Source organism: Hemitrygon akajei, chromosome 6 (assembly GCF_048418815.1).
Source record: "Hemitrygon akajei chromosome 6, sHemAka1.3, whole genome shotgun sequence".
Taxonomy (NCBI): Eukaryota; Metazoa; Chordata; class Chondrichthyes; order Myliobatiformes; family Dasyatidae; genus Hemitrygon; species Hemitrygon akajei.
This window is the reverse complement of record NC_133129.1, coordinates 180,994,219-181,007,420: the sequence shown is the minus strand read 5'-3', so window position 1 is coordinate 181,007,420 and position 13,202 is coordinate 180,994,219. Positions and strand designations below refer to the sequence as shown.

The 13,202-nt window shown below is 45.0% G+C and overlaps 1 protein-coding gene across 4 annotated transcripts in view; it reads left to right on the top strand.

Moving 5' to 3' along the window:
• The window catches only part of mapk8ip1b (mitogen-activated protein kinase 8 interacting protein 1b), a 163,366-nt gene that overhangs the window by 19,289 nt on the left and 130,875 nt on the right, over positions 1–13,202 (top strand). Inside the window, exon 1 of one of the 4 annotated variants that reach the window (XM_073049865.1) lies at positions 1,310–1,648. The exons of 2 other annotated variants lie outside the window; for them this stretch is intronic. Coding sequence is in view for 1 of the 2 variants with exons in the window: in XM_073049864.1 (XP_072905965.1) it covers positions 1,633–1,661 (29 nt within the window). In the remaining variant the exon portion in view is untranslated. Of the gene's footprint in view, positions 1–1,309; positions 1,662–13,202 lie in introns of those variants that run through there. One more of the 4 variants, XM_073049864.1, reaches the window with a different exon arrangement.

The window sequence follows — 13,202 nt, the reverse complement described above, 5'->3', positions numbered from 1 at the left end:
TGGAGCATTATGAGTAGTTTGGGCACTGTTTCCAAGAAAGGATGTGCTTACTTTAAAGTGGGTTCAAAGGAGATTCATGAAAGTGATTTCAGGATTGAATCATTTGTCATATGAAAAAGCATTTGATGACTCTGGGCCTCTACTCACTGGAATTCAGAAGAATGGGGTGGGGGGATCTCATTGAAACTTTTCGAATGTTGAAAGGCCTCTACAGAGTAGATTTGGAGAGAATGGGAGAGTCTGAGACCAGAGAACACAGCCTCAGAATAGAGGGATATCCATTTAGAATGGAGATGAGGAGGAATTTCTTTAGCCAGAGAGTGGTGAATTTGGGGAATTCGTTACCACAGGCAGCTGTGGAGGCCAAGTCATTGGGTATATTTTAAGGTACAGGTTGGTAGATTCTTGATTGGTCAGGGCATGAAGGGATATGGAGAGAAGGCAAGAGATTGGTGCTGAAAAGAAGAAATGGATCAGCTGTAATGAAAAATCAGAACAGACTTGATGGGCCAAATGGCCTAATTCTGCCCCTATGCCTTATGGTCTTGTGGTTTAAGGTGAGAAGGGATAAATTTAGCCTGTAATTTTTTCACCCAGATGGTAGTCTGTATATGGAATGAACTGCCAGAGGAAGTGGTTGAGGCAGGTACATTAATGACATATAAAAGTTACTTGGACAGGTATATGGATAGAAAACATTTAGAGCAGGGGTTCACAATCTTTTTTATGCCGTGGACTAAAACCTTTTTCCGAGGGGTCCATGGATCCCAGGTTGGGAATCTCCGGTTTAGAGGGTTATGGGTCAAATGCAGGCATATGGGATTAGAATAGATGGGAATCTTTGTCGCCATGGACCAGATGGGCTGAAGGGTTTGTTTCTGTACTGTGAGATTCTGAGAGCAGTAGGGAAAGGGTTAACTTAAAGGAGGACACACAACAGTGTGATGAACACAAAATGCTGAAGAGCTCAGCAGGTCCAGAGACAGAGACAGAGGGGATGAGAGAAATCTGGGAACTTTGATGGAATAATTAAAACTCAGGACAGAGGAGTGAGCAGAGTCACGAAGGAGGAGGAATATGTAGAAATGGTGGTTTGAGACTCGGGCAGGAACTGTAAACAGAAATTTGAAAGTTCAGGTGGACAATGGGCTTTGTCTTCCTCCTGTGTGAAGAGAGGTTGTGCCTGGTCATCTAGCAGTCGGCATGACACAAATGTCCTGACGAATCAGGGGCGGAGATGAGGCAGAGGCGAGTGCCGTCGGCACTGGCTTTAACAAGAATGATTTCTGTGTTGCTGAGGTTGAGAATGAGCTGTTTGTGTGAAAGCCGGTTCGTGACTGAACCACTCGTGGCAAAAGAGTTTGGTTACAAAGCAACACCGCCCCTCACCACCACACCCAACTCTCACTGAGAGGCAGGAGAGAGACTACGATACAGAGGGGGAAGAAAGGAAAGGAGCTGTCCTGAAAACAAAGTGTTTTAGAAGGCTGCAGTTTGGAGAAGAGTGTACAAATCCTGTAATGGAGGGAGTTATCAGTCCTCACTATCTGGCCTGAGCACGGAGCTCCCAGGGCAGGTGTACCAGGACACAGAGTCTCGGAGCCATCGTACCTCAAACCCCGGGGATCAGCCATGCCCGCAATGCCAGGTGTGGCTCTCAGGTAGGGACGGCAAAAACACGGCACTGGGCGGTGAAATTCTGCTGCGAGAAGACACGGTGAGATAGGATGGGAGGATTGACTTGGAATTGGTTTATTGTTGCCACAGGTAGCGAGACAGTGATTATCTTGTCTTGTATACTGTTCATGTAGATCAAATCATGACACAGTACATTGAGGAAAAGCAATGACCAGTGCAGAATAAAGTGTAACAGCTACAGAGAAAGTGCCGGTAGACGGTAAGGTGCAGGATCCTAATGAAGTAGATTATGAGGCTGTGGCTTCAGCTTATCATACAGGATCTGAGAGCAGAGGAGTAGAAGCTGTTCTTGAGCCTGGTGGTAGGTGCTTTCAGCCTTTTGTATCTTCTGATCAATGGGAGAAGGGAGACTGTCTGGATGATATTCTTTGGAGCCTCTCGCGTGGCCCTATTTTAATTGCCTACACCAACACCCAAGACAGCAAACTTGAGGGGGATCACTTTTATATACACAAAGGGCAGTGGTATAGGTTGGTATTGGAGTCATAGAAATCTACAGCACAGAAACAGGCCATTTGGTCCTTCTAGTCCGTGCCAAACCATTTAAGCTGCCTAGTCCCATTGACCTGCACCCAGACCATAGCCCTCAATACCCCTACCATCCATGTACCTATCCAAACTTCTCTTAAGTGTCAAAGTCAAAGTTGCATCCACCATTTGGCACCGGCAGCTCATTCCACACTCTCACCACCCTCTGAGTGAAGAGGTTTCCCCTTCTGTTGCCCCTTAAACATTTCACCTTTCACCCTTAACCCATGATCTCTAGTTGTAGTCTCACCTAATATTGTTTTATTATTGTCACTTGTACTGAGTTACAGCGAAAAGCTGGTTTTGTATACAGATCAGATCATTACACAGTACACTGAGGTAGAACAAGATAAAACAATAACAGTTACAGAGAGAGTGCAGGTAAAAAAAAGTTCAAAATCCTATTGAGTTAGATTGTGAGGTCATGAGTCCAGTATTAGGGAACCATTTAATAGTATTATTCCAGTGGGGTAGAGGCTGTCCTTGAGTCTGGTGGTACGTGCTATTGGGCTTCTGTATCTGCTGCCCGATGGGAGAGGGGAGAAGGAAGAATGTCTGGAGTGAGTGGATTTAGACAGTTGGTTTATCACACAAGTGCATTGAGGTAGAACAAGTCAAAACAATAGCAATGCAGAATAAACAGTCAGTGTTTCAGGCTGAGACCCTCCACCAGGACCCTTATGAAGTATCTTGACCTGAAAATGTCTACTGTTTATCTTTCTCCATAGACGCTGCCTGACTTGCTGAGTTCCTCCAGCAGTTGGTGTGTGTTGTTTTTATAACGAGTATTGTAAAAGGTGAAGCACTTTGCTAAAGGTGAAGCATTCACTGTAAAGGCTGTGGGAAATAGTGACTCTCACCCCATCAGAAGACAGCTGATAATTTCTATACACAATACTGTGCAAAAATCTTAGGAGCACATATATGTAGCAAGGGTGCCTAAGAATTTTGCTCAGTACTGTATTTGTGAACGTGGAGTGGAGAGTGAGTTTGTAGATTTGGCGGGAGCAAAGGATGTTGGGAATGGTGGGGGTGTAGCACCGTGGGAGGGGTGTGGGCCAGGTGGCAGAGAAGGAGTGTCGGGTGGGGGGTTGGTACAGGTGCAGACACACCCAGCCTGAGACACCAGGCAAGGTCATTTGATTATCATCATAGAATTTGATCATCATTATTGATTTATTGGTTTATATGGTTTATTGATCATCATAGAATGTCTCTCTGGTGCTTCCTGCTCCCTTCTCTTTTTCCAAACCATGATTCCCCTCTCCCTGCCCCCTTCCCACTCTCAGTCCACAATAGAGACCCAGATCAGAATCAGGTTTATCATCACTCACATATGTCAGGAAATTTTTTTTTGCGGCACCAGTATAGTGTAATACATAAAATTACTAAGTACTTACTGTGCAAAAGTCTTAGGCATTCTAGCTATATATATGTGCCTAAGACTTTTGCACAGTATTGTAGATAGATAATTGTTAAACTGTAATATCAAAGGATATGGAAACGAGAAAATCTGCAGATGCTGGAAATCCGAGCAACACACACAAAATGCTGGAGGAACTCAGCAGGCAAAGCAGCATGTATGGAAAAGAGTACAGTTGATGCTTCGGGCTGAGATCCTACTATCCCGATGAAGGGCCTCAGCATTTTGTGTGTGTCTAAGAATATGGAGTTGGGTGGAGATATAAAGGGTAGTTAGATGATCTTAGAGAATCTTACAGATGACTCTGGCTGAATAATTGACTTCTGTGAACACGCTCATGATTTCCATGAACATTGATTTCTCTAACTTCCAGTAATTTCTCTCCCCTCCACCATCTGTTTTCACTCCTAATTCTGATTCCTTTCTTACCCTATCTCTCCTCACCAGCCCATCACCTCCTTCTAGTGCCCCTTCTTCCCTTCCTCACGTAGTCCACTCTCCTTTTAATTTACTTTATTTAGAGATACAGCCCTTCCATCCCTTCGAGCTGCGACTCCTCAGTAACCCCAATTTAACACAAACCGAATTGTAGGACAATTTACAATGACCAGTTAAACTACCCGGTATGTCTTTGGACTGTGGGAGGAAACTGGAGGAGCCAGGGAAAACTCACGCATTCCACGGGAAGGATGTACAGAGACTCCTCACCAAGGACGCCGGAATTGAACTCTGAACTCCACCCCAAGCAGTAATAACGTTGCGCTAACCACTACACTAACGTAGCACCCTACATCCTCTCCATTCTGTCCGTGTCCTCTCCTATCTCATTCTTCCTCCTTCAGTCCTTTACCTTTTCCACCTGTCACTCCCCACACCCCACCCACCCATTATTTCCCTCATCTGGTCTCACCTACCACCTACCAGTTTGTACACATTCTCCTCCCCCACCAACTTATTCTTGATTCTGCCCCCTTCCTTTCCAGTCCTGAAGAAGGGTCTCAGCCCAAAACATCGACTGTTTATTCCTCTCCATAGATGCTGCCTGACCTGCTGAGTTCCTCCAGCATTTTGTTGCGTAGCTCTGGATTTCCAGTATCTTTAGAATCTCTTGTGTTTATGATTTGCTGTGTTCCTAGATGTCCTTATCTGGCCATAGATATCTCTCACATACAGAATGGATATTGTTCTGGAACTGTCCCAGTGAAGATTAAGTTTGTGAGGTTTATGGAACTGGTCCTGTAGGCGTTAGGTTAAAGAAATGCCCTCTTGAAATTCACAAGACGTCTCTCTGCAATTATAAGGAAAGCTAAATATGCCCGGATTGCCAGCAATTTCACAGACACCTCCTACATGATTCCCAGAGACAGAACTAACGTGTCATGTCTGTTGTCATCCAGTGACCATGTGTGTTCCCTCTCTACTAAACAGGCAGGCTCTCCCAAGGACCACTTGTATGTGACTCCATTAATACATGCACACTCTCCCGAAAATGTTCCTGCTCGTTTTTGCTGCTCTTGTACCTTTAATTGGCTGCAGAAACAGTTAGTGAGTTTGAACTAACTGGGAATAATGATTAATGCCTGATTCTACAGCCAGTGGCCACTTCTATCATTCCCAGTGGCTCTACACCATCTCATTAATACAAATATCTAATCAGCTAATCATGTGGCATTAACTCAGTGCATAAATCATGCAGACATGGGCAAGAGGTTCAGTTGTTGTTCAGACCAAATATCAGAATGGGGAAGAAATGCGATCTACATCTCCTTGACCATGGAATGATTGTTGGTGCCAGATGGGGTGGTTTGCATATCTCAGAAACTGCTGATCTCCCAGGATTTTCACGTACAACAGTCTTGAGAACTTACAGAGATTGATGCAAAACACAAAAGGCATCTAGTGAGCGCCAGTTCTGTGTCTTGTTAATGAGAGAGGTCAGAGGAGAATGGATAGACTGGCTCAGGCTGACAGGAAGGTGACAGTAACTCAAATAACCACGCGTTACACCAGTGGTGCGCACAAGAGCAACTCTGAACGCAAAACACGGTGAACCTTGAAGTGCACGGGCAACAGCAGCAGAAGACCATGAACATACACTCAGTGGCCACTTTGTTAGGTATAGGAGGTAGCTCATAAATTGGCCACTGAGTGTATGTTGGCTTCTTAGCTGAGAGGTTAAAGAACCAGTATCAGTTTTATTGTTGCTGTTTTATATAAGGTGAAAGTTGTTTTGCAGCAGCAGTACAGTGCAAAGACATAGAATTAGTATAAATTGAAAGATAAACAGTCGAAATAAGGGAATAAAGAGGCAGAGTTCATGGGCTGATTAGAAATTTGAGGACGGGTGGTGGGAAGGTGGTCTGTTCTGAAGTCTAGAGACCGAAGGTTGATCAGAAGTCCAGATGTCAAAGGCCGGTGACTGGAGGCCCGGAGTCCTGCCCTGGGGTTGGAGGGTCTGTGTGTGAATGCTTGTGTGGGAGGCTGGACAAGGGCTTGTCTCACTGTTGTTGTTTTGTTGTATTCTGTGTTGTTCTGCCGAGACTTGTGGCCATGTTGTGTTGGCGCCAGGTTGCGTGGTGACACTTGTGGGCTGCCCTCAGCACATCTTTAGGTTGTGTCGGTTGTTACACGTGTTCACTGTATGTTTCAATGTACACGAGATAAATAAATCTGAATCTGAATTTTTCTTTTACAAGTAGTATCTGAACGCCATACATCTGGGGCCTGATTGTGGCTGAAAACAGTGAGCATTTTTTAATGTATTTATCTTTTAATGCCAGTGCCCTTGAAAGGAAAAGCGTACAAATAGTGGATAGAGCCCAGTCCCTCAACCATCAGACTGCGGAACCAGTGGGGCTAACTTCACTCAACTTTCCCCCACGTTGAACTGCTCCCACAACCTATCACCTCACTTTCAAGGATTCGCCTCGTGTTCTCGATGTTTATTTGTTTATTTTTTCCTTTTTGTATTTGCACAGCTTGTTGTCTTTTGTACGTTAATTGTCTATCTGCTGGGGCCATTTTTCACTGATTCTTTTACTTACTGTGAATGCCGGTAAGAAAATGAATCTGAGGATTATGTATGGTGAGGTATATGTACTTCAACAATAAATTTGCTCTGAACTTTTGTTGATTGTGTTCTTCTGCTGGACGTTGTGGGCATATTGTGTTGGTGCCAGAATGTGTAGCGACACTCGTGGGCTGCCTCAGCACATCCTGAGATGGTTTGTTAATGCAAACGATACTTTTCACTGTATGTTTTGTTGTACATGTGATGAACAAATCCGAATGTGCAGAATCTGAATCACATTTCACGTATTTACTTTTCCCGAGCAGACTTAATGAACTTCACAACTCCCCGTTTCAGCACAGCCAAGGCCCTGTAAACAATGGTAAATGACCAGACCATCAGCCTGATGGATTACTGGGGAGGGGGGTTTGGCAGCAGAAATGACGGATGGAGTTTAATGCTGATGCGTGTGAGGTCAAATGCAAGAGGAAAGTGTACAGTAAATGGCATGACCATTAAGGTACTGAAGTACAGAGGGTCCTTGCGGCGCAAGCTCATAGTTCTCTGAGGTGACAATGCAAGTGGATTGTGTGGCCTGCATTCAATCAGTTTCTCTCTCCCTCTTGTCAGAGAATGGTGTTGGGTCTTGGCTCTTGGGCAGTGTTTAAATCGATTTGATTTGTGGACTGGACGCTGTAGTTCACAGTATGATATGTTTCTGGCCACTGTTTTTGTTGCTATTATGTGTGAATTTGATCAGGGCGGACGGGCTCTGTGGCCTGCAGTCAATGAATGGCACACTGCTAGTGTGAACTGAGCTGAAACTGAACATTCCTGGACAGTTTTGTTGCCTTTGTGGTTTGATATTTTATATTCATTGTTTTTTTTTGGTTTTTTTGCTGTTTACATAAATTGGCCTTTTTTTTTGCATGTTTGGAGTTTGATGTTTTGTTTTGAATGGGTTCCATGATTTTTTTTCATGGCTGCCTGTGAGAAGACAAATGCCAGGGTTGTATACTGCATACATACTTTGTAATTTGAATGTAGAAAAGAAGGTATGTGGCACACTTGCCTTCATTGGGAAAAGGTGTGAAGTTCTTTTGATGTTATGTCAAACATTGGCTGGGCCACATTTGGAATGATGTGTGCAGTTTTCATCACCGCATTACAGGGATAAGACAACAGGACCATACGATGTAGGAGCAGAATTGGGCCATTCAGCCCATCAAGTCTGCTCTACCATTCAATAATGGCTGATTTAATATCCCTCTCAAACCTATTTTCCTGTCTTCTTCCCGTAACCTTTGACGCCCTTACAAATCAAGACCCTATTAAAAATGTACCAATGACTTGGTCTCCACAGCTGTTGGTGGTAATGAATTAAGGAATGGGGTAGACACTTCGGAGAGGGGGAGAAGAGGTTCACCAGGGTGTTGCCTGGGATCAAAGAGTTTTAACTACAAGGGGAGTTTGGACCAACTTGGGTATTTTTCTCTAGAGTGTCAGAGGCTATGGGCAACCTGAGAAAAAAAAAATAAATTTGTGAGAAGCATAAGCAGGCTTTTCTCCAGGGGTGGAAATGCCAATTACTTAGCTTTGTGTTAACGATGGGTCCGTACCACATGTGGAGATGACAGAGAAATCAATGCCAGGAATTCCAAGGCCATCCAGAGCCTTGGTCAGCTGCAGTTGTATGTGCAGAACCAGCGCAACATCGGCCTATTCACAGAACTAAAGGTGTGTGAAGCTGTTGTCCTCAGCAGTCTCCTGTATGGATGTGAAACCTGGACTGTATGCATAGGACACTTCAAAATGCTAGAAGGTGTTCCACATGCGTAGTCTGAGGTCGATCCTTGGCAGGACTGAGTCACACATTAGAGGTCCTCGACAGGAGGGACCATCAGTGTTGAGGCAATGCTTGTAAAAGCACAGCTTCAGTGCACATGAAGGATTACCGAATCTCCAAGAAGCTACTATATGGTGAGCTGTCACTGGGGAAGAGTCTCAATGACTGCATGAAAGGTAACACAGCACATGCTGGGCTTGTACCAAAATGGCAGAAACAGAGTGTGTAAGAGTGGAGTGGCTGCCGAGCCTTGGTTTGGACAATCTGAAGGTGAGACGCCGAGCAGTACTAATCGCTGCCCGACAAAGAAAGAAGGCAATAACAGCGGCTCCACCTCCAGATCCACCACAGTTTTCATGTCCTTATTGTGGACGTCCATGTTGTTCACGATGTCAGCCAGTTGTGTAGTGGCATCAGCACCGGACTTTGAAGCCGATGGTCCCGAGTTCGAATCTGGCCCGCTCCTTGCACGCTCTCCATACGTGCTGGGTTGAATGTCGAGCTAGCAACTCTGCCTCAAAAACAAAAGAAAGTCAAAATGCTTTGGAATATGGCCAAAATGGGGTGCAACAAGGCGCGAAAAGGAACAACAATGTCACTCACAACTTGGACTCAGCAGCCAAGTACGAACACACTACAGAACTGCGCAAATCTGCTTGTCATTATCGGATACAACAGACAACCGATCAGTGGGTGGGGGGATTTGTTTAAAGGAGATGTATGAGGCAAGTCACAGAACACTATCCCAATCATCCCCTTCCCCTACACCCCCCCCCCCCACACACAAAACAGAACAGGAGCGTCACCCCCTCCAAAAAACAACCAAAAAAACCTAACAGAGCATCAACCCTCAAACACCCTCCCCTTGGACAAGAAAATGGAAAAGGATCGGGGAATTTAAAAAAAACAGAATATAAAATCCACAAGTCTGAAAGATCCCGCAGTCCATAAACACAATACAGTAGTTCAATCCATAACCACAGAACCACAATATCATCCTGTGGTATGACTGACATTCATCAAAAGAGCGGGACACCACAAGAGGCAGAGGGGCCTCCCCGCCTGTTACAGAGAACCACACAGAGATAGGCCGCTCACTGATTCCTTCTCAGCAGCAATCAAAAGGAAGCCGGTCAGTGCTGAACCTCCGCTTGTCTTCCCACGTTCGCCTCGATGTCTGAATCTGCTTCGACGCTTTAATCAGCCATTAATGGATACCTTAACCGGCAAAATGGAGCCAAACATTGGCCTGTGCCTGTCTTGAAGTTTCTTTCCATGGAGACTGAGTATGTGCTTACTTCCTGGAATCTCCTCGGAGACAGCAAAGCGCTGGATCACTCAACCGATCTGCAAACTGTAAATTGTAGGCTCTTAACAGTTCCAGAAACACATTTAAGGTGAAAAGCAAATGTAAAAGATGTAAAAGACATTTTCATAATCTATCTGGGAGATGCCAACCGAGGGAACGCTGTACACTGGCACCATCTTGTCCACATCCAGACATATGGGATTAAGATAGCACAGACATTGTGGGCTGAAGGGCCTCTTCCTGTGCTGTTCTGTAATGTCTTGCTGAGTTCCTCCTGCATTTCAGTAACATAAGAAATTCCAAGATGCTGGAAATCTTGAACAACACACACAAAATGCTGGAGGAGCTCAGCAGGCCAGACAGCACCTATGGAGAGGAATAAACAGTCCACGTTACGGGCTGAGGAAGGAGGCAGAAGTCAGAAAAAGAAGATAGGGGAGGGGTGGAGCACAAGGTAGCAGGTGATTGGTGAGACCAGGTGAGGGGGTGAAGGTGGATGAGTGAGGGGGAAGGTGGATGGGTGAGGGATGATGGAGTAGGAAGCTGGGAGGTGTTGGGTGGAAAAGATAAGGGCTGAAGCAGAAGGAATCTGTTAGAGGAATGGAGTAGGCCGCGGGAGGAAGAGGAGCGGCACCGGGGAGGTGATAGGAGAGGAGAAGATAATGGGTGGGAGGGGAACAGGAAAAGGAAGTGGGCTCCTGAAGGAGACATTTTGCGGGCCTCGCTGAACCAAGTGGAGATTGTTTGTTGGCTTGGTGGGATGTCATTGTCAGGTCCAGAACTGTGTGCTAGTCGCTTGGTTACCTCAGGGTGGGGGGGGGGGGGAAGAAAATATCAACAAATGCATTGTTTGACACTGAAAAGAGCTTTGTTCACTCAGATAGATCCGGACACAGTGACAGCAATCTCTTGTCTCACTGCGGCTGTCGGTAACATGAATCTGTAGTGAGGTCACTGGCCACAAATAACTAACAAAAGAAAAACTAAGTCTGTTTCTCTCTGACTCCATCTCCCCAGCCTTCCACCCACCAATGCTCCGTTTGTATTTTCCATTATATCTCCATGTATAGGGAAGGCTTAAGTGGTATAGGCCAAATACTGTACATAAACGGATGATGGATATGGCCCGGTCCATCGTAATCAAAGCCTACCCACCATGGAGTACATTTCAAAGTTCAAAGTAAATTTATCATCAAAGTATGTATTGTATAGTACTGTGTAAAAGTCTGAGGCACATTATACATAGCTAGGGTAACTAAGAATTTTGCACAGTATTGTATTAATTTTAATGCACACTGTACTACTGCTGCAAAGAAAAACTAATTTCACGACATATAATGCTTATACCAAGTATTCACTCCCCCCAAGAAGTTTTCATGTTTTATTGTTTTACAACATTGAATCACAGTGGATTTAATTTGGCCTTTTTGACACTGATGAACAGAAAGGACTCTTCTGTGTCAAAGCGAAAACACATTTCTACAAATTGGTCTAAGTTTATTAGAGTTATTAAACACAAAATAATTGATTGCATAATCACTCACCCCCTTCAAGTCAATATTTAGTAGATGCACCTTTGGCAGCAATTTACAGCCTCGAGTCTGTGTGGATAGATCTCTATCAATTTTGCACATCTGGACACTGCAATTTTTCCCCATTCCTCTTAACAAACCTGCTCAAACTCTGTCAGATTGCATGGGGATTGTGAGTGAACAGCCCTTTTCAAGTCCAGCCACAAATTCTCAATTAGATCGACGTCTGGACCGACTTGGCCACTCCAGGACATTAACTTTGTTATTTTTAAGTCAGTCCAATGTAGCCTTGGCTTTATGCTTGGGGTCATTATCTTGCTGGAAAACAAATCTTCTCCCAAGTTGCAGTTCTCTTGCAGACTGCATCAGGTTTTCCTCCAGGATTTCCCTGTATTTTGCTGCATTAATTTTACCCTCTACCTTCACGAGCTTTCCAGGGCTTGCTGTAGTGAAGCATTCCCACAGCATGATTCAGCCACCAACATGCTTCATGGTAGGGATGGTGTGTTTTTGATGATGTGCAATGTTTGGCTTACAGCAAACGTAGCATTTAGTCTGATGGCCAAAGCTGTGACTGGTGAAGAAACCTCGACAACAGTTGTATGCGCAGTCTCTCCTATCTCAGCCACTGAAGCTTGTAACTTCTCCAGAGTTGTTGTAGGTCTCTTGGTGGCCTCTTCTTGCATGGTCACTCAGTTTTTGAGGACAGCCTGCTCTAGGCAGATTTACAGCTGTGCCATATTCTTTTCATTTTCCACGCTACCAAGTTCTGCAACAGTTACTACCCTACAACCATCAGACTCCTGGCCTGGTATGGACTAGCTGGGCTGAAGGCCATGTTTCTGTATTGTAGTATTGGGGCCTCGGGCTTCTGTACCTCCTTCCCAATGTTAGTAGTGAGAAGAGGACACTCCTAACTAGGTCTTTGGTGGATGGATGCTGCTTTCTTGCGGTTGTGTTGGCCCCGTAAGTGTGGCAATGCATGTGGGTTGCCCCCATCACATCCTCGGACTGTGTTAGATTAGTAAATTGTGCGCACTCTATGCTGACGCCGCAAATGTTGTGACACTTGCAGGCTGCCCAGCACAATTCCCGCTGATTTCATTTGGCACAAACGAAGCATTTCACTGTATGATGTACGAGCAACAAAAAAGCTGATCTTTAAATTTGAGCAAATTCATCAAATGTGATTTATCAGTTGTTTAGATTTAATTACACTCAGTAGCCACATTATCGTGTACATCCTGTACCTAATAAAATGGCCGCTGAGTGTATGTTCATGGTCTTCTGCTGCTGTCTTCCATCCGCTTCAAGGATCGACATGTTGTGCATTCAGAGCTGCTGTCTTGCACACCACTGTTGTAATGTGTGGTCATTTGAGTTACTGTCGCCTTCCTGTCAGCTTGAACCAGTCTGGCCATTCCCCTCTGACCTCTCATTAACAAGGCATTTTTGCCCACAGAACCACCACTCACTGGATGTTTCACCTACCATTCTCTTTAGAGCCTGGTGTGCATGAAAATCCCAGGAGATCAGTAGTCTCTGAGATACTCAAAACAACAATCATTCCATAGTCCCTCACTTAGATCACACTTTTTAAATATTCTGATTCCCCCTTCTCCAGCCCTTTAACTCTTTCACCTATCAGCTTCCCAGCACTTTACTTCACCCCTCCCCCTCCCCCAGTTTCACCTATCACCTGGCACTTCTTCCTCACTCCCCCCCTCCCCCTTCTTACTCTGACTTCTCATCTTTTTTTTTCCAGTCCTGATGGAGGGTCTCAGCCTGAATCGTTAACTGTTTACTCTTTTCCAATGATGCTGACTGGCCTGCTGAGTTCCTCCAACATTTTGTGT